General features: G+C 41.2%; 1 protein-coding gene across 1 annotated transcript in view; it reads left to right on the plus strand.

Annotated features, from left to right (window-relative positions):
* PER3 (period circadian regulator 3) overlaps positions 1–19,439 on the plus strand; it is a 68,995-nt gene that overhangs the window by 15,972 nt on the left and 33,584 nt on the right. The window contains 7 exon segments of the mRNA XM_040263333.1: positions 5,096–5,174; positions 7,687–7,787; positions 8,240–8,402; positions 16,499–16,604; positions 18,231–18,303; positions 18,306–18,358; positions 18,950–19,076. Of these exon segments, the coding sequence (XP_040119267.1) occupies positions 5,096–5,174; positions 7,687–7,787; positions 8,240–8,402; positions 16,499–16,604; positions 18,231–18,303; positions 18,306–18,358; positions 18,950–19,076 (702 nt within the window).

Consider the following 19,439-nt stretch of genomic DNA (forward strand, 5'->3'; position numbering starts at 1 on the left):
GGAGAGTTCCGTCACCAGGTTGGACAGGCGTGGCTCACGGCACAGCTGGTGCACAGAGGCAGCAGCTAGATACTTCAAGTGTGTGCATGTTTCGCTGTGTTCCTAAATGACTCCATTCAGCTAGGTGCTGTTTTCCACATTCACCTTGTGTTCCTTAAAAATGAAACTGTGCCTGAGCAAATGCAGATTGCAGCTTGCCCAAATCATTCCCTAATGTTTTACCACTGCATTTTCCAAGAGGGCTATAGCAGAACTGACCACGCCACCTTTATTACAGATTAAAAATGCCCATGTTGTACTGATACCTTGATAACTTATGGTTAGCAATGTCAGATTTGTGATCTCCAAAGAAGATTTTGCTTCAGGATCAGGGACCAGGCTTTTGTGTAGCAGGGATCAGGGAGCTTTTATGTAGCAGAAGCTTTGTTACAGTGAAAAAGGACAGAGAAAGCTTCTGACATAGACATCAGAAGAGATGACATAGACATCAGAGAGTGCTCCACTTGCTAGACTTACCAAGGCTTTAAGTACTTTTACCAGACCCACTCCCACAGCATACCTCTTAAATTAATAAGATCAGAACAATAGAAAGGTCTTACCAGACCCACTCATACAACATACATCTTAAGATAACAAGATTAGTCAAAAGGTGCTTGTTTAGAAGGAGGAACATGTCATGGAGCAAGATACATTGTTGTTGTATAATCATTAGTACAGAATTTAAGGAAAGACCTACCCATGAGCAAGACAAGTTGTTTTGTTGTATAATCATTAGCTCTGGGCTTGAGGAAAGTTAGTCTTAAAGATTGTTGTCATAACAACTCAGAATTTAAGGAAAAACATCTTACGTGACTAAGACAAAGCAGTGTAGAAAAAAATGTTTCTCCCTTTCTCTTCCTCAAGGGCCCTGGACTCCTTTCTTATGCTGGGGGCTGGGGAGGCAGACTCCTTGTCAATCTACCTAAGTATTAACTCTCTCAATCTACATCCTATTTGTTTGCTTAGTTACATGCAACCTCTCAGTTCAGTTCAGTCGCTCAGTCATGTCAGACTCTTTGTGACCCCATGGACAGCAGCATGCCAGGCCTCCCTGTCCATCATCAACTCCCGGAGTTTACCCAAACTCATGTTCATTGAGTCGGTGATGCCATCCAACCATCTCATCCGCTGTCATCCCCTTCTCCTCTTGCCTTCAATCTTTCCCACCATCAAGGTCTTTTCAAATGAGTCACCTCTTTGCATCAGGTGGCCACAATATTGGAATCTCAGCTTCATCATCAGTCCTTCCAATGAACACCCAAGACTGATCTCCTTTAGGATGGACTGGTTGGATCTCCTTGCAGTCCAAGGGACTCTCAAGAGTCTTCTCCAACATCACAGTTCAAAAGCATCAATTCTTTGGCGCTAAGCTTTCTTTATAGTCCAACTCTCACATCCATACATGACTGTTGGAAAAAACATAGCCTTGATTAGATGGACCTTGTTGACAAAGTAATGTCTCTGATTTTGAATATACTATCTAGGTTGGTCATAACTTTCCTTCCTTTTAATTTCATGGCTGCAGTCACCATCTGCAGTGATTTTGTAGTCCCCCCAAAATAAAGTCAACTACTGTTTCCCCATCTATTTGCTATGAAGTGATGGGACTGGATGCCATGATCTTAGTTTTCTGAATGTTGAGCTTTAAGCCAACTTTTTCACTCTCCTCTTTCACTTTCATCAAGAGGCACTTGAGTTCTTCTTCACTTTCTGCCATAAGGGTGGTGTCATCTGCATATCTGAGGTTATTGATATTTCTCCTGGCAATCTTGATTCCAGCCTGTGCTTCCTCCAGCCCAGTGTTTCTCATGATGTACTCTGCATAGAAGTTAAATAAGCAGGGTGACAATATACAGCCTTGACGTACTCCTTTTCTTATTTGGAACCAGTCAGTTGTTCCATGTCCAGTTCTAACTGTTGCTTCCTGACCTGCATGCAGGTTTCTCAAGAGGCAGGTCAGGTGGTCTGGTATTCCCATCTCTTTCAGAATTTTCCACAGTTTATCGTGATCGACAGAGTCAAAGGCTTTGGCATAGTCAAGTAAGCAGAAATAGATGTTTTTCTTGAACTCTTTTGCATTTTCAATGATCCAGCAGATGTTCTCAATTTGATCTCCAGTTCCTCTGCCTTTTCTAAAACCGGCTTGAACATCTGCAAGTTCATGGTTCACATATTGCTGAAGGCTGGCTTGGAGAATTTTGAGCATTACTTTACTAGCATGTGAGATGAGTGCAATTGTGCGGTAGTTTGAGCATTCTTTGGCATTGCCTTTCTTTGGAAGTGGAATGAAAACTGACCTTTTCTAGTCCTGTGGCCACTGCTGAGTTTTCCAAATTTGCTGACATATTGAGTGTAGCACTTTCACAACACCATCTTTTAGGATTTGAAATAGCTCAACGGGAATTTCATCACCTGCACTAGCTTTGTTCATAGTGATGCTTCCTAAGGCCCACTTGACTTCACATTCCAGGATGTCTGGCTCTAGGTGAGTGATCACACCATCGTGATTATCTGGGTTGTGAAGATCTTTTTTTATACAGTTCTTCTGTGTATTCTTGCCACTTCTTCTTAATATCTTCTGCTTCTGTTAGGTCCATACCATTTCTGTCCTTTATTGAGCCCATCTTTGCATAAAATGTTCCCTTGGTATCTCTGATTTTCTTGAAGAGATCTCTAGTCTTTCCCATTCTGTTGTTTTCCTCTATTTCTTTGCATTGATCGCTGAGGAAGGCTTTCTTATCTCTCCTTGCTATTCTTTGGAACTCTGCATTCAGATGCTTATATCTTTCCTTTTCTCCTTTGCTTTTCACTTCTCTTCTTTTCACAGCCATTTGTAAGGCCTCCTCAGACAGCTACTTTGCCTTTTTGCATTTCTTTTTCTTGGGCATGATCTTGATCCCTGTCTCCTGTACAATGTCCTGAACCTCCATCCATAGTTCATCAGGCACTCTATCACATCTAGTCCCTTAAATCTATTTCTCACTTCCACTATATAATCATAAGGAATTTGATTTAGGTCATACCTGAATGGTCTAGTGGTTTTTCCTACTTTCTTCAATTTCAGTCTGAATTTGGCAATAAGGAGTTCATGATCTGAGCCACAGTCAGCTGCTAGTCTTGTTTTTACTGACATAGAGTTTCTCCATCTTTGACTGCAAAGAATATAATCAATCTGATTTCAGTGTTGGCCTTCTGGTGATGTCCATGTGTAGAATCTTCTCTTGTGTTGTTGGAAGAGGGTGTTTGCTATGGCCAGTGCATTCTCTTGGCAAGACTCTATTAGCCTTTGCCCTTCTTCATTCTGTACTCCAAGGCCAAATTTGCCTATTACCCCAGGTGTTTCTTGACTTCCTCCTTTTACATTCCATTCCCCTATAATGAAAAGGACATCTTTTTTGGGTGTTAGTTCTAAAAGGTCATGTAGGTGTTCATAGAACCATTCAGCTTCAGGTTCTTAGTGTTACTGGTTGGGGCATAGACTTGGATTACTGTGATATGAATGGTTTGCCTTGGAAATGAACAGAGATCATTCTGTTGTTTTTGAGACTGCATCCAAGTACTGCATTTTGGACTCTTTTCGTTGACAATGATGGCTACTCCATTTCTTCTAAGGGATTGCTGCCCACAGTAGTAGATATACTGATCATCTGATGGTAACGATAACCCTGTATGTGGGACAGCAAAAGAGACGCAGATGTACAGAACAGACTTTTGGACTGTGGGAGAGGGAGTGGGTGGGATGATTTGGGAGAATGGCATTGAAACATGTATAATATCATATAAGAAACGAATCGCCAGTCTAGGTTTGATGCAGGATACAGGATGCTTGGGGCTGGTGCACTGGGATAACCCAGAAGGATGGTATGGGGAGGGAGGTGGGAGGGGGGTTCTGGAGTGGGAACATGTGTACACCCGTGGCGGATTCATGTTAATGTGTGGCAAAACCAATACAGTATTGTAAAGTAAAAAAATAAAATAAAAATAAATAAAAATAAAAACACAAATACAAAAAAAAAAAGATCATCTGAGTTAAATTCACCCATTCCAGTCCATTTTAGTTTGCTGATTCCTAGAATGTCAACGTTCACTCCTGCCATCTCCTGTTTGACCACTTCCAATTTGCCTTGATTCATGGACCTGACACCCCAGGTTCCTATGCAGTATTATAGCATCATACCTTGCCTCTATCACCAGTCACAAGCACGGCTGGGTGTGTTGTTTTTGCTTTGACTCCATCTCTTCATTCTTTCTGGAGTTATTTCTCCACTGATCTCCAGAAGCATATTGGGCACCTTCTGACCTGGGGAGTTCATCTTTCAGAGTCCTATCTTTTTGCTTTTTTATACTGTTCATGGGGTTCTCAAGGCAAGAATACTGAAGTGGTTTGCCATTCCCTTCTCCAGTGGACCACATTTTGCAACTTCTTAGTATAATAAAACATTTCCATCCTGAAGTCTAAATTACTCTGGGTTTGACTGTTGGATTACTTGGGATGAATAAAGTATTCTATGTACACAGACTTTCTCTGTATTTAACTTGAGTAGGTATTGCTTTTTAAAAATCATTATTTTTGGCTTCACTGGGTCTCTGTTGCTGTGAGGGCTTTCTCTGGTTTTGGCAAGCGGGGCTACTCTCTAGTTGCGGTGAGAGGGCTTCTCCTGGTGGCTTCTTGCTGCAGAACATAGGCTCTAGGTGAGTGGGCTTCAGCAGTTGTAGTGCATGGGCTGGCTCTCAAGTGAGGGCTCAGTAATTATGGCTCCTGGGTTTAGTTGCTCTGAAGCATATGGGCTCTTCCTGGACCAGCGGTTAAACCCGTGTCCCCTGAACTATAAGTCAAATTCGCAACCACTGGGCCACCAGAGAAGCCCATAGGTTTTACCTTTTGACCTAATTAAAACGTAGTTAATAATGAAAAGTATTAGAGTTGGCTGCTCAAAGGCCTGCCCCTTAAGTGTGATTTCTGCCATATTATATAGAGTTTGTTGCCTTTTTAATATGTTAAGTGGTTAATTCATTAGATATTTGCCTCTAAAACGAGTCTTTCTATTCTTCATAGCTCCTCGTATCCCAGCAGATAAAAGAATTTTTACCACAACACATACTCCTGGTTGTGTTTTTCTTGAAATAGATGAAAGGTAAGTACTTCTTTAAGCCTAAAAGAAATTTGTTTTGGAAAATAAATTAAAGTATTTAAAACTTTATGTTTAACATACATCTACATAATGACATCTGTCCATTAGCCCATTTGATGTTTGTTAGTTTGAAATCTGTGTTGTCTAAAATTTTAACGTATCTTGCTTGTTATACTTCTAAGATTTACAAGTTATCATGTTTTATTTCAAAGCTTTAGGTAGGTCAGAAATTATTTTTCTGTGCTGCCCAAGAGGCCAGTGAACCTTGGACACACAGTATATCAGTGTTAGTCCCTGAATCGTGTCCAACTCTTTGGAATCTCATGGACTATATATAGCCCGCCAGGCTCCACTGTCAGTGGGATTCTCCAGGCAAAAATATTGAAGTGGGTAGCCATTCCCTTCTTCTGGGGATCTTCTTGACCCAGGGATCGAAGTCAGGTCTCCTGCCTTGTATTTACCATCTGCGGCACCAGGGAAGCCCCCATAGTGTATAATTATGGTCAAAATGAGACCTAGACACTGGCCTCTGAGCCCTATGCACATGTATTGCTTGCTCTAGGCAAGTGCTTCCCAGTTTATGATGAATTTGTATTAGTCTGAAGTGAAGGGGGAAAGGAGCAAGAAAAATAAGGCAGATTTCTTTTTTTGTAAAGCAAAGTTTATTCAATTTAAAGAATTGTTACTTGTTTTGAACTTATGTCCTACCTACTTTTTTTAGTTATCAAAATAGTCTTTGTTATTTAACAAGTAGTGATAGTAGATAGTCATCATTGCTTATTCTTGTTTTTTTATACCTTTATTTGGAAAAATGAAACATTGTTATCCCCTGATTGTACCCTTCCTCTTCCCCCACGCTTGTGTAAAAATTTCACTTTATTTGTGAAATCTGAAAATCTGAGAACTAATACATCAATCATATTATAGGTGAGCATAAAGCAAAAATGTAAAAAAAATCTGACACAGTTATGATAGGTATTAATTCTGGTTTTTAAAATTTTTTAACGTCCAGGGAATTCCCTGGCAATCCAGTGTTTAGGACTCAGCACTTCTACTGCTGAGAGCCTGGGTTCAATCTCTGATCAGGAAACTAAGATCCCACAAACTGTGCATTGAGGCCAAAAAAAAGAAAGCTTTTAAAAAAATTTTTTTAACATCCGGAAATGGATTTATTTCCCATTTATTACCATTTAGTTATCATGAAACTAAACAGTAATAGGGAGTTACTTTGTATAATATAATCTGTACAAGGTAAGAAAATTTAGCTAAAGATATTCTAAAAATAGCTTAAGTTTATTCCATTAGAAAGTATGGTTAAGACTCCAGGCTTCCACTGCAGGGAGTGTGGATTCGATCCCTGGTTGAGAAACTTAAGATCCTGAATATCATGAGGATGTGGCAAAAAATAACAAAGATTACATATACATGAGCGTCCCTGGTAGCTCAGACGGTAAAGCGTCTGCCTGCAATGCCAAAGACCTGGGTTCGATCCTCGAGTCGGGAAGATCCCTTGGAAAAGGAAATGCCACCTACTTCAGTACTCTTGCCTGGAAAATCCCATGGACGGAGGAGCCTGGCAGGCTACAGTCCATGGGGTTGCAAAGAGTTGGACACGACTGAGCGACTTCATTTTCTTTCTTTCTTATATATACATGAAAAAAAGAAACTATTTGTGAATTTGTACACATAGAAAATGTTTACAGAGTCAGTTTTTTTTTTTTTTCTAAGTCATCTTGAATGTCTGGTCATTAGAATTTTCTTATGAACACATATCCTACAAATGTCTTTGTGACTGGTCCTCTATTTGATACTACTGTTTGGGAGATATTGTTTTTATATACTTTTAAACACTCTGTATAAATTTGTAGCCTGCTTTCTTCATTTAACACCATAAGCATTCTTCTATGTTATAATATGATCTTTGTAGACTTTTTAAAAGGCAGTACAATTGAGGGCCTCAAGAGACCTCTGAAAAAGTGAAAAATGTTAGTTGCTCAGTCGTGTCTGACTCTTTGTGACCCCATGGACTGTAGCCCACCACTCTGTCCATGGGGATTCTCCAGGCAAGAATACCAGAGTGGGTTGCCATTCCCTTCTTCAGGGGATCTTCCTGACCCAGGGACCAAACCCAGTTCTTCTGCATTGCAGGTGGGTTCTTTACTGTCTGAGCCACCAGGGAAGCCCTCTGAGACCTCTACAGAACTTGTGAAAAGTATAGACTTCTAGTCTCACCCCAGAAACGCTGATTTAGGAAGCGGTGAGCCTGCAGATCTGGCTTTTGGCAGGTGATTCTGATGCAGTGCCTCCAGTGACCAATGCTTCTTAGATTATGTTAACTCTTTTCCCCAGTGTAGGCACTCAGGTTGCTTGCTGCTTTTATAAATGCTGTAATGAACATCTCTGCGTACCTTTTCTTCATATTTAGAGTTTATCTGAAAAGTACTGTTGAGAGTGTGTGAGGTACAACAGTCACTCGGTGCGAGTGATGTGCTGCCTGTGCTGTGTCTGTGCTCAGGGCTGTGCCTTTCCTGGGCTACCTACCTCAGGACCTGATCGGGACATCCATCTTAGCATACCTGCACCCGGAAGATCGCTCTCTGATGCTTGCCGTGCACCTGCTTCTTACAGGAGGGCTTTTCTTTTTTTCACTGATCTTCTTAAATTTTTCATTTCATTTCTCACTAGAGCTTCTCTCAAGCTGTAATCATTAGCAGTGCTCAGCCACTCCATCCTGTGCAGCCCCCTGGACTGCAGCCCACCCCCGTGGAATTTTCCAGGCAGGAGTGCTGGAGTGGGTTGCCATTTCCTCCCCCAGGGGATCCCCCAGGTGATCTTCCCAACCCAGGAATTGAACCCCTCTCTCATGCACTGGCAAGCAGTGCCGCTAGTGCCACCCAGGAAGCCCCTTAATCATTAGAGTGTTACCTTTAATCAAGAAAGCAGTGTATTGAAACCATTGAAACAATATTTTTTTCTATTTTGATATTTTAAAACATTTACAAATAAGTGCCTTAAGAGAAGCATTTGTAATAAACGTTCATGCTAAATAAATTCTATCTTATTGCTTTATGTAGTCTTGCAGTATGCAGGCCATCCTCCCTTTGAACACCTGCCCATTAGATTTTGTTGTCAAAATGGGGATTACATCATACTGGACTCCAGTTGGTCCAGCTTCGTGAACCCATGGAGCCGGAAGGTTTCTTTCATCATCGGTCGCCATAAAGTGCGAACGTAAGTCAAACAGTTTTCATATTTTCTAAAAAATGTTTTTTCAGATAATATTCTCAGGCCCATTGACTCCCCTTTGAATCAGTTGACGCACGAACTCAACAAAAAACAGGTTTTTGACAGTGCTTCTGGAGGACAGTTTGGCCTTTAAATATTAAGAGCCTTATAATATTTCTACTTCTACTTCCTTGGCCTAGTAACTCTATCATGGGAGTGTTCTAAAGAAATGTCTAAATACAGAGAGCTTTGTAAAGAAAAGACAGATTCTGCAATGTTATTTAATTGTAATAGCTTATTGTTGTTGTTCAATGCCTAAGTCATGTCAGACGCTTCTTGATCCCGTGGACTGCAACACACCATGCTTTTCTGTCCTTCACTGCCTCCTAGAATTTGCTCACAGTCTTGTCCATTGAGTCAATGATGCTATCTAATCATCTCATCCTCTGTTTTCCCCTTCTCCTTCTGCCTTCAGTCTTTCCTAGCATCAGCATCTTTTCCAGTGAGTCAGCTCTTTGCATCAGGTGGCCAAAATATTGGAGCTTCAGCTTCACATTACTCCCTCCAATGAATATTCAGGGTTGATTTCCTTTAGGATTGACTAATACTAGCTTTAATGTCATCATTAAGGAAGTTCTGAAATATTTGTTTGACATGTTATTATATTGATCCAATGAAAATTTTTATAGAAAGTATGTATCATTGACATGAATCCACCATGGGTGTACATGTGTTCCCAAACATGAACCCCCCTCCCACTCCCCTCCCCACAACATCTCTCTGGGTCATCCCCATGTCAATGTATGGCAAAACCAATACAGAACTGTAAAGTAAAATTTTAAAAAAAGAAAATAAAATAAAATTTAAAAAAAGAAAGTATGTATCATGGGAAATTGATATATTAGGTGATAGGAAAAGCAGCCTGCAGAATTTTTATACAGCCTAATTATGTTTAAAACAAAAACTATGAAATAGGAAAAAGAAGATTAGAAAGAAATAAAATATAAATTTTGATTATGTGTGGATAGTGGATTTGGAGTAAGGGTTTTTTTTTCTCTTCTTTTCCTTTTCTCAACTTTAACATTCTCTTTAATGAGCCTATAAGATTTTTTTTTCTTTTTTCTATTTTTTTTTCTTTTCTTCTCCTGTCGAATTCCACTTATTTGTCTCAATTTTGTTACATCTTTATTTTTTAAAAATAGATTCTTTTATATTTATTTGCCTGCCAGCACTTCTAATTCAAGCCTGTTTCATTATTGTTTCCTGTCTGTGTAGCAACCTTACAAATGAATCTCAAGCAACCTGGACCATTGTTCTTATAGTCTGATATCCTGTTGGTCTCTGGGCTTTGTGGTCCATATAAAATTGACCTGAAGGTTTCTCAGCCAGCCCATAAGTTTCCCTTTGATGTCTGTTTCTATTAGGAATGGGAATTATATCTAACTCTTCAGTATTAAATTGAAGAAAGTGGGGAAAACCACTAGACCATTCAGGTATGACCTAAATCAAATCCCTTATGATTATACAGTGGAAGTGAGAAATAGATTTAAGGGACTAGATCTGATAGACAGAGTGCCTGATGAACTATGGGTGGAGGTTCGTGACACTGTACAGGAGACGGGGTCAAGACCATTCCCAAGAAAAAGAAATGCAAAAAAGCAAAATGGCTGTCTGAGGAGGCCTTACAAATGGCTGTGAAAAGAAGAGAAGCGAAAAGCAAAGGAGAAAAGGAAAGATATAAGCATCTGAATGCAGAGTTCCAAAGAATAGCAAGGAGAGATAAGAAAGCCTTCCTCAGCAGTCAGTGCAAAGAAATAGAGGAAAACAATAGGATGGGAAAGACTAGAGATCTCTTCAGGAAAATTAGAGATACCAAGGGAACATTTCACACAAAGATGGGCTCAATAAAGGACAAAAATGGAATGGACCTAACAAAAGCAGAAGATATTAAGAAGTGGCAAGAATACACAAGAGAACTGTACAAAAAAGATCTTCACAACCCAGATAATCACGATGGTGTGATCACTGGCCTAGAGGCAGACATCCTGGAATGCAAAGTCAAGTGGGCCTTAGGAAGAAGCATCACTACAAACAAAGCTAGTGGAGGTGATGGAATTCCAGTTGAGCTATTTCAAATCCTAAAAGATGATGCTGTGAAAATGCTGCACTCAATGTGTCAGCAAATTTGGAAAACTCAGCAGTGGCCATGGGACTGGAAAAGGTCAGTTTTCATTCCAATCCCAAAGAAAGGTGATGCCAAAGAATGCTCAAAGTGAAGTGAAGTGAAGTGAAGTCACTCAGTCATATCTGACTCTTTGTGACCCCATGGGATTTTCCAGGCAAGAATACTGGAGTGGGTTGCCATTTCCTTCTCCAAGGGATCTTCCCCATCCAGGGATTGAAACCGGGTCTCCCGCATTGTAGGCAGATGCTTTACTGTCTGAGCCACCAGGGAAGTCCTGCACAATTGCATTCATCTCACACACTAGTGAAGTAATACTCAAAATTCTCCAAGCCAGCCTTCAGCAATACGTGAACCATGAACATCAAGCTGATTTTAGAAAAGGCAGAGGAATTGGAGATCAAATTGCCAACATCCACTGGATCATCGAAAAAGCGAGAGAGTTCCAGAAAAACATCTATTTCTGCTTTCTTGACTATGCCAAAGCCTTTGACTGTGTGGATCACAAAAAACTGTGGAAAATTCTGAAAGAGATGGGAATACCAGACCACCTGACCTGCCTCTTGAGAAACCTGTATGCAGGTCAGGAAGCAACAGTTAGAACTGGACATGGAACAACAGACTGGTTCCAAATAAGAAAAGGAGTACATCAAGGCTGTATATTGTCACCCTGCTTATTTAACTTATATGCAGAGTACATCATGAGAAACACTGGGCTGGAGGAAGCATAAGCTGGAATCAAGATTGCCAAGAGAAATATCAATAACCTCAGATATGCAGATGACACCACCCTTATGGCAGAAAGTGAAGAAGAACTCAAGTGCCTCTTGATGAAAGTGAAAGAGGAGAGTGAAAAAGTTGGCTTAAAGCTCAACATTCAGAAAATGAAGATCATGGCATCTGGTCCCATCACTTCATAGCAAATAGATGGGGAAACAGTGGAAACAGTGGCTGACTTTATCTTTGGGTGCTCCAAAATCACTGCAAATGGTGATTGCAGCCATGAAATTAAAAGATACTTACTCCTTGGAAGGAAAGTTATGAATAACCTAGACAGCATATTAAAAAGCAGAGACATTACTTTGCCAACAAAGGTCTGTCTAGTCAAGGCTATGGTTTTTCCAATAGTCATGTATGGATGTGAGAGTTGGACTATAAAGAAAGCTTAGCGCCAAAGAATTGATGCTTTTGAACTGTGATGTTGGAGAAGACTCTTGAGAGTCCCTTGGACTGCAAGGAGATCCAACCAGTCCATCCTAAAGGAGATCAGTCCTGGGTGTTCATTGGAAGGACTGATGTTGAAGCTGAAACTCCAATAGTTTGGCCACCTGATGCGAAGAGTGGACTCATTGGAAAAGACCCTGATGCTGGGAAAAATTGAGGGCAGGAGAAGGGGATGACAGTGGATGAGATGGTTGGATGGCATCACTGACTCAATGGACATGAGTTTGGGTAAACTCTGGGAGTTGATGATGGACAGGGAGGCCTGGCATGCTGTGGGTCATGGGATTACAAAGTCAGACAGGACTGAGCGACTTTACTGAACTTCAGTATTATGCTGCTGCTGCTGTTCTTTTTCAGCTGCTAAATTGTATCCAATTAGCAACCCGGTGGACTACAGCAGGCCAGACTTCTGTGTCTTCCACTTTCTCCCAGGGTTTGTCAGTGTCTGTTGAGATGGCGATGCTATCTAATAATCTCATCCTCTGCAGTCCCCTTCTCCTTTTGCCTTCAATTTTTCCCAGCATCAGCTTCATTTCCAATGAGTGAGCTCTTTGCATCAGTTGGCCAAAATATTGGAGCTTCAGCTTCAGTATCAGTCCTTCCAATGGCTATTCAGGGTTGATATCCTTAAGGATTGACTGGTTTGATCTCCTTGCAGTCCAAGGGACTCTCGAAAGTCTTCTCCAACACCACAGTTCGAAAGCATCAGGTCAAAAACACTCAGCCTTCCTTATGGTCTAACTCTCACATCTATACATGAACACTGGAAAAAACATAGGTTGATAAATTATCTTTTGTAATTTTTTATGCAACTTTGTGTATATAAACATAAAACTAAGAACAGTAGATCTCCCAGTCAGGCTTATTTTATCCTGTGTTAATATTGTGCTGGAGTGATGCTGGACCATGGTGAGATAGGCCTCAGGTTGCTCTGACCTGACTGCTCCAGGGTTCAGCCTGTCAGCAGAGTTTGCAGCCTTAGTGGAAGCATCAGGCTCCCTGCAGCCCTGACTCATAAGACTGATTTGTGGTAGAAGACTAATCTGATAATTAAGGTAGCTAATATGACTGCCAAGGAAGAGCTATTCATGTTGATCAGCCCAATAGGGAAACCTGTTGGGAAATGAAGATAAAATTAGATGGTTGCTTAGAAAGAATATAGGAAACTCCACTTCCTCTGATGAGATGTCCATCTGGGTGTCTGTTGACTGGTCTGAGCACCTCCCCATCAGCACCAGAGGAATGTCCTAGATTTTTTCTCCAACTATCTCTGTTTGATTTAAAAATGTATGGAATAGGGGCTTTCAATGGCTAATAAGTCAAAAATCTCTCTTGGTATATGTCACATTGCACTTGAAAATATGTGAGTTATTTTCAAGTATCTTTTGATACTGATTTCTAGCATAGTTCCACAGTGATAAGAGAACAGACTTTGCAGGATTTCATTACCTTTAGACCATGAAATTTTTGCACCTTGTTTCATGTCCCTGGATATGTTCCAGTGTCTCCTAGTTTAGACTCTATGGGAGCTTGAATAGAATTTGGATCCTACTGTTGTGTGAAAACTGTATAAATCTTAATTATGTTGAATTGGTTTACAGTGCTTCTCAGGTTTACTATATCCTTCTACTTCTCTGTATATTCATTCTACTAATTTTTGAGAGTTTGATATTGAGTGTGTGTATGTTAGTCACTCAGTTGTGCCTGAGTCTTTGTGACCCCCATGGACTATATAGGTAGCTAGGCCCCTCAGTCCATGAAATTCTTCAGGCAAGAATATTGGAGTGGGTAGCCATTTCCTTCTCCAGAGGATCTTCCCAACCCAGGAATCGAACCCAGGTCTCCTGCACTGTAGGTGGGTTCTTTACCATCTGAGCCACCAGAGAAACCCTTTGATATTGAAACTTCAACTAAGAATCTTAATTTATCTACTTTAAAAAATCATATATATATATATATATATATATATATATATATAGTGGGGCTATATGTAACTCTCCTCTATTTTCCAAGTCTTCTGTAAATACCATACTTTCATAATTTATAAAAAGGAAAGAGGAAAAAATTACTTTAAAAAATATATATATGGAGTAGGGACTTCCCTGGTGGTCCAGTGGTTAAAAATTCGAGTTCCATTGCAGGGGGTGCAGGTGTGATCCCCGGTTGGGTAGCTAAGACCCCACATACCTTGAGGCTAAAAAGCCAACACATAAAACAGAAACAGTATTATAGCAAATTCAATAAAGATGTTGAAAATGGTCCACATTAAAAAAAAAATCTTAAAAATATGTGGAATAAATTGACATATTAATACTTAGAGTGTTTTCAGTGTTTTTTTTAAGATTATACCAGTATTTGCATCTCCACATGCAGGATTATGTAAGGAAAGCATTTAGAGTCTAGTAGATAGTGTTCTCAGAGAAGGCAATGCACCCCACTCCAGTACTCTTGCCTGGAAAATCCCATGGACGGGAGGAGCCTGGTGGGCTGCAGTCCAGGGGGTTGCTAAGAGTTGGACACTACTGAGCGACTTCACTTTTACTTCTCACTTTCATGCACTGGAGAAGGAAATGGCAACCCACTCCAATGTTCTTGCCTGGAGAATCCCAGGGACGGGGGAGCCTGGTGGGGAGCAGAGTCGGACATGACTGAAGCGACTCAGCAGCAGCAGCAGCAGGTATTAACCTCTCACAGAATAATAATTATCTGTTACGTTTGTGTAGTTACTTTAATGCATTTATTCCTTCAATAAGTATTAGTGAAGTACCTGCTGAGTCAGGCGTTGTGCTGGACCCTGAGGATGAGGTTGTAAACAGAACAGACATTCTCTTTGCCTCCATGTAGCCCAGCGCGCACGGGAAAACAGAAACTACTCATGTGCTGTGAACACATGAGTAGAGTTTTGGAAAGGTGACAGTTGAGGTCGGGCGGGGGGCCTGTGAGAGTGTTCAGTGAGGGACGCTAACCTTAATTATCTCTTTGATATTAAGCAGCTCTGTGGGGAGGAAGGCTAGGTGCTTGTTACCTCTCACATTACAGAAAAAAAAAAATCCACATTCAGTGAAAGAGTCACTTACTCAGCGATCTCTGAGAGAGGAAGTTGCAAAGAGGAGATGAAAACCAAATTTCCTTCCTTAGCCCTCAGCCAGTTTCCTGACGAGCACCACAGCTGACTCTTCATGCTGAATTGATAGCATTTGTTGAAAGTGGTGTCGCTCTTGCGACGTGAATCTTCTTTTTTGGCTGAGTGATGCAGTGTGTGGTATCTTAGTTGATCTTAGCTCCTTACAGGTGCATGCTTAGTCACATCTGGCTCTTGCCGATCCTATGGACTGTAGCCCACCAGGCTCCTCTGTCCATGGGATTCTCCAGGCAAGAATACTGGAGTGGGTTGCCATTCCCTTCTCCAGGGGATCTTCCCATCCCAGGGATCACACCTGAATCTCCTGCATCTCTTACACTGCAGACAGATTCTTTACCACTGAGCCACCGAGGAAGCCTTAGTTCCTTGACCAGGGACTGAACCTGAGCCCTTGGCAGTGAAAGCTCTGTGTCCTCATGGCTAGACCAGCAGGGAATCCTCTCATGTAAATCCTTTGAGTGATGTAATTGGTGATTAAATATACAACTCAGTTTTGTAGGAAGGGTCCCCACCGGGAATATCCCAGTCTCATTGCACAAAGCTGGACGTCCTGTTTTCACTCGAACTTGCACTTGACCAGCAGCCCAGACACCTCTGGATGACACTCAGGCCCATGGTGCATGGGGCAGGAGGAGGGGGCCGTGGTGGAGCAGTTGAAATGGTGCTCACATATTGTGAGAGTTTAGAAAATGAGGCTTATTCTTGATGTATGTCTTGAAGCAAGGCTACTTCCTGTCGCATAGAGGGTCCTGAGGCATTGTCAGCTCCTTCTCTTTGTTGATATTCAGCTAGTAGATTTCAGATGCTCTAGAATTTGAATATAAAAAAGACTGAAGGTTTTGTGACAGCCACATGTTCACCATGAGGATGGGAGCAGAGTCATCTTTATTACATAGCTCAAGTGATTAGATACATTAAGCATTGAATGTAGTTTGACAAACTTAAGGTCTTAAAATTTCTTAGAAAAAAGTAAAAAGTGAAATTGTTACTCAGTCGTGTCTGACTCTGCAACTCCATGGACTGTAGCCCACCAGGCTCCTCTGTTCATGGTATTCTCCAGGCAAGAATACTGGAGTGGGTTGCCATTTCCTCCCCCAGGGGATCTTCCTGACCCAGGGGTCAAATCCAGGTCTCTTTCATTGAAGGTGGATTCTTTACTGTCTGAACCACCAAGGAAGGCCTCAGTTTCAGAACCAGTAGGTTACTCAGTTCATGTTAAATTTTGAGACCAGTAGTTGTTGAACATGCTTTAGTAGCTGAGGAGGTTACTTGTCACTGTTTTAAATTTTACAGATACAGTGCTGAAATGATTATGGAAAGATCAGAGCTATGAAGAGACTAAACTAAAATCTGTTAACGTCTCCCTTGTTTCTTAGGATTTTCTCTGCTTCCATAAGTAGAATATGAGCTTCATATTTTATGTATTTGGAGTTGAAGAGTTACTTTGTAAAGATATAGCTTTATTGTTTGAATATTCTATTAAAGATCACTTTAGACTTCATTGTGAATGAATCTTAAATTTCTTGACTCAGTCTTTCCCTTGGCATTTTGTAGGAGTCCACTAAACAAGGATGTTTTTGCCACCAGAGTAAAAAAGATTAGCAATGATGACAAAGACATCGCAGAATTACAAGAACAAATTCAAAAACTTCTCTTACAGGTAAAGTGAGAGATTAAAAAAAAAAACAAACACAAAATTCTCATAGTTGTGTTTAATTTTAACATTCAGTCTTAGTAAAGTCATTTCACAGAAATAAACTGCCAGCCTTACCCTCTACATTCCAGAAATTTTTGTCTTCTTCTTTTTGTTTTTACGTTAAATTTCATTAATCTTGTTTTCCTTTTATCTGTGTTAAATACACAGGACATTTTTGTAAGAACCTTTTTGAAGACAGCATAAGGAGTCACAGGAAGCAGTTAGACAAAGAAGTTATTTCTAAACGAGAGAATTCTTGTCTTTCAAATGCTGCCAGTGTTTTAGCTTTGCTATTCTTTGAAATAATTTTTTAAAAGTTGAGGGAGGAGTGGCGGGTCTCACTATCTGTAATCATTATGAGGCATAAGTATGAAAAATAACTACCTGTTGAAAACAAGTACCAAAAGGATTTCTCCTAGAGATTCAATCAGTAACCTTGTTGAGTGTTTATTGATGGTGAAAGAGGAGAGGAGCAGGTTGCCTTCACTGGACTGACTCCATTTTTAAAAGAAAAGGAACTCCATCTTACAGTCTTGGGGAACGTTTGGACTGTATATCTAGGAGGCCATGGAGATAAAATACCAGCAGCCTAATAGGCCTCCTGGGCAGATAAAAACCAGACCAGGCAGACCCCATACCTAGCTAGACCTCCCAGAGCCAGAAGGAATGCAATGTCCCCTATGTAATTAATCACTATCTATAATCTTAAAAATACCTATTGCTGTTGGCCAAGCTGTATGTCCAGATAGCTTTAGAATGTGAATTTATGGCTGTAACCTGATTGTATCTTTTAATAACATTGTCCACAGTGGGTTTTAAAGAATTTGGGGATATGGGCTTGGGTACCTACACTTTGGATATAAAAGGTTGTCACAAAAATCGATCAGAGCCTCTGGGTCAAGAGGAAACTCTGCCTTGGACCCGCCGATGTAGTAAACTGCTCTCCACTATTCACACTGTCCTTCTGAGTGAGTGAGCTTCCCGGAGCGTTTGGCTACAACAGTGGTACCACTAAAACTGTTGGTCAGTAATTTTCAAAAGGTCGTTCGTAAAATCTCTGTTGTTCAGTTGCTAAGTCGTGTCCGACTCTTTGCAACCCCATGGACTACAGCACACCAGGCTTCCTTGTCCTTCACTGTCTCCCAGACTTTGCTCCAACTCCTGTCCTTTGAGTCAATGAAGCTATCCAGCCATCTCTAGGGTTCATGAAGTATCTATTAGGTTTGGGGGGATAGTATGGTATGTATTGGTATTTTGTTTGTTCTGCCTGTTTTAAACTCAGCATCAAGAGCTAGAGTTTATTTTCATGTTGTGTTAAATTTATTAACCACAGCTTTTAAAAAAATCGTTGTACTCTAAATACCGCCCCCCCACCAGACTAGAAAAGTAAACTCTGCCCTTGAGAATTACTGAGATGAGAGAGAAATGTCCTCTATGTCACATCACCCTTCACATGCCGCTATTAGGATTCCAAACATTTTCACTTTAATTTAGTGATTACTGCAGGTGAGCACAGAGGCAGATAACGCAGGTCTCCCTTTTAACTTGCCGTGTAACCCAGGGCTGCATGGGCCTCCCTTTCTCTCACAGCCTGTTCACGGGAGCAAGTCCAGCGGCTATGGGGGCCTGGGGAGCAGCGGGTCACAGGAGCCTCAGGTCAGCCTCAACCCTCCAGTGAGTCCAGCGGGCACGGCGTGGATGAGGTGCCAGAGGCACCGGTGAGCAGGCACGCGTGTGCTCCTGAGCACATGTCCTTTTCTCCATGTGTAGTTACCCATGACGCTTCAGCGCCGGTTCTGTACCTCGACGTGTGTGGCTTCTCAGTATATGCTCTTGACTTGAAGACCTGATTTGGTCATAGACCTTCTGATCTACTTCGGTTTGGGGAAAATGTCTGTAAAAAGAAAATACCACCTTTAAGAAGGTGGCATTTGGGCTACTTGTGTGCTTTCTAAAATTAGCCTGGGGACTTCCCTGGCGGTCCAGTGGTGAAGACTCGGCACTTTCACTGCAGAGGGCAAAGGGTTCAATCCCTGGTTGAGAACTAAGGTCCCACAGGCCACAGGGTGCAGCCAAAAAAATAAATAAATAAAACAAAATTAAAAACTAGCATGTTGTGGACAGGTTGATGCAAAGCCTCCTTGGTACCCCTGTGCTCTGGCTCAGGGGAAGACTGAACTAATGCTGTTAATGGTGATTTCAGTTATTCTATCCTCAGAGAACCAAAAGTTACATGTATTTGGTTTATGTATCTCTTGATGCACACTGTTACAATCTTTGAAACATTGTTCATCACTCTTTGCCCTAAGTTGACTTTGCAGCAGATCTGTGCCAGTGTGAACAAGATCAAGAATCTAGGTCAGCAGCTCTACATCGAGTCAAGGGCCAAGTCAGCAAACAAGCCAGTGTCGGGAACCCGCTCAGGACGGCCTGGGGGTGAGTCATCAGGGCAGTTCCCCTCTCTCATGAAGCCATGACCCCTGGGTGTTGCTATTCAGATTTACATACCCAGATGACAAAAGTAATAGTAATCATAATAATGACAACAGCAGCAGCACATACTATCCTAAAAGCTAAATGGTGTTAGAATGTAGTCACAGAATACTTCTACTAAAGAATTGACTTTTCTGCTAATTCCAACTGATTTGTTGATTTCCTCTATATGCTGTTCAGTCTCTAAACCACATCCGACTCTCTGTGACCTCATGGACTGCACTCTGGTGATACCACCCAACTATTTGTCCGTCTCGTCCCCTTCTTCCCCTGCCATCAATCTTTACCAGTATCAGGGTCTTTTCC

The sequence above is a fragment of the Oryx dammah genome, unplaced genomic scaffold (assembly GCF_014754425.2).
Source record: "Oryx dammah isolate SB20612 unplaced genomic scaffold, SCBI_Odam_1.1 HiC_scaffold_21, whole genome shotgun sequence".
Classification (NCBI taxonomy): Eukaryota; Metazoa; Chordata; class Mammalia; order Artiodactyla; family Bovidae; genus Oryx; species Oryx dammah.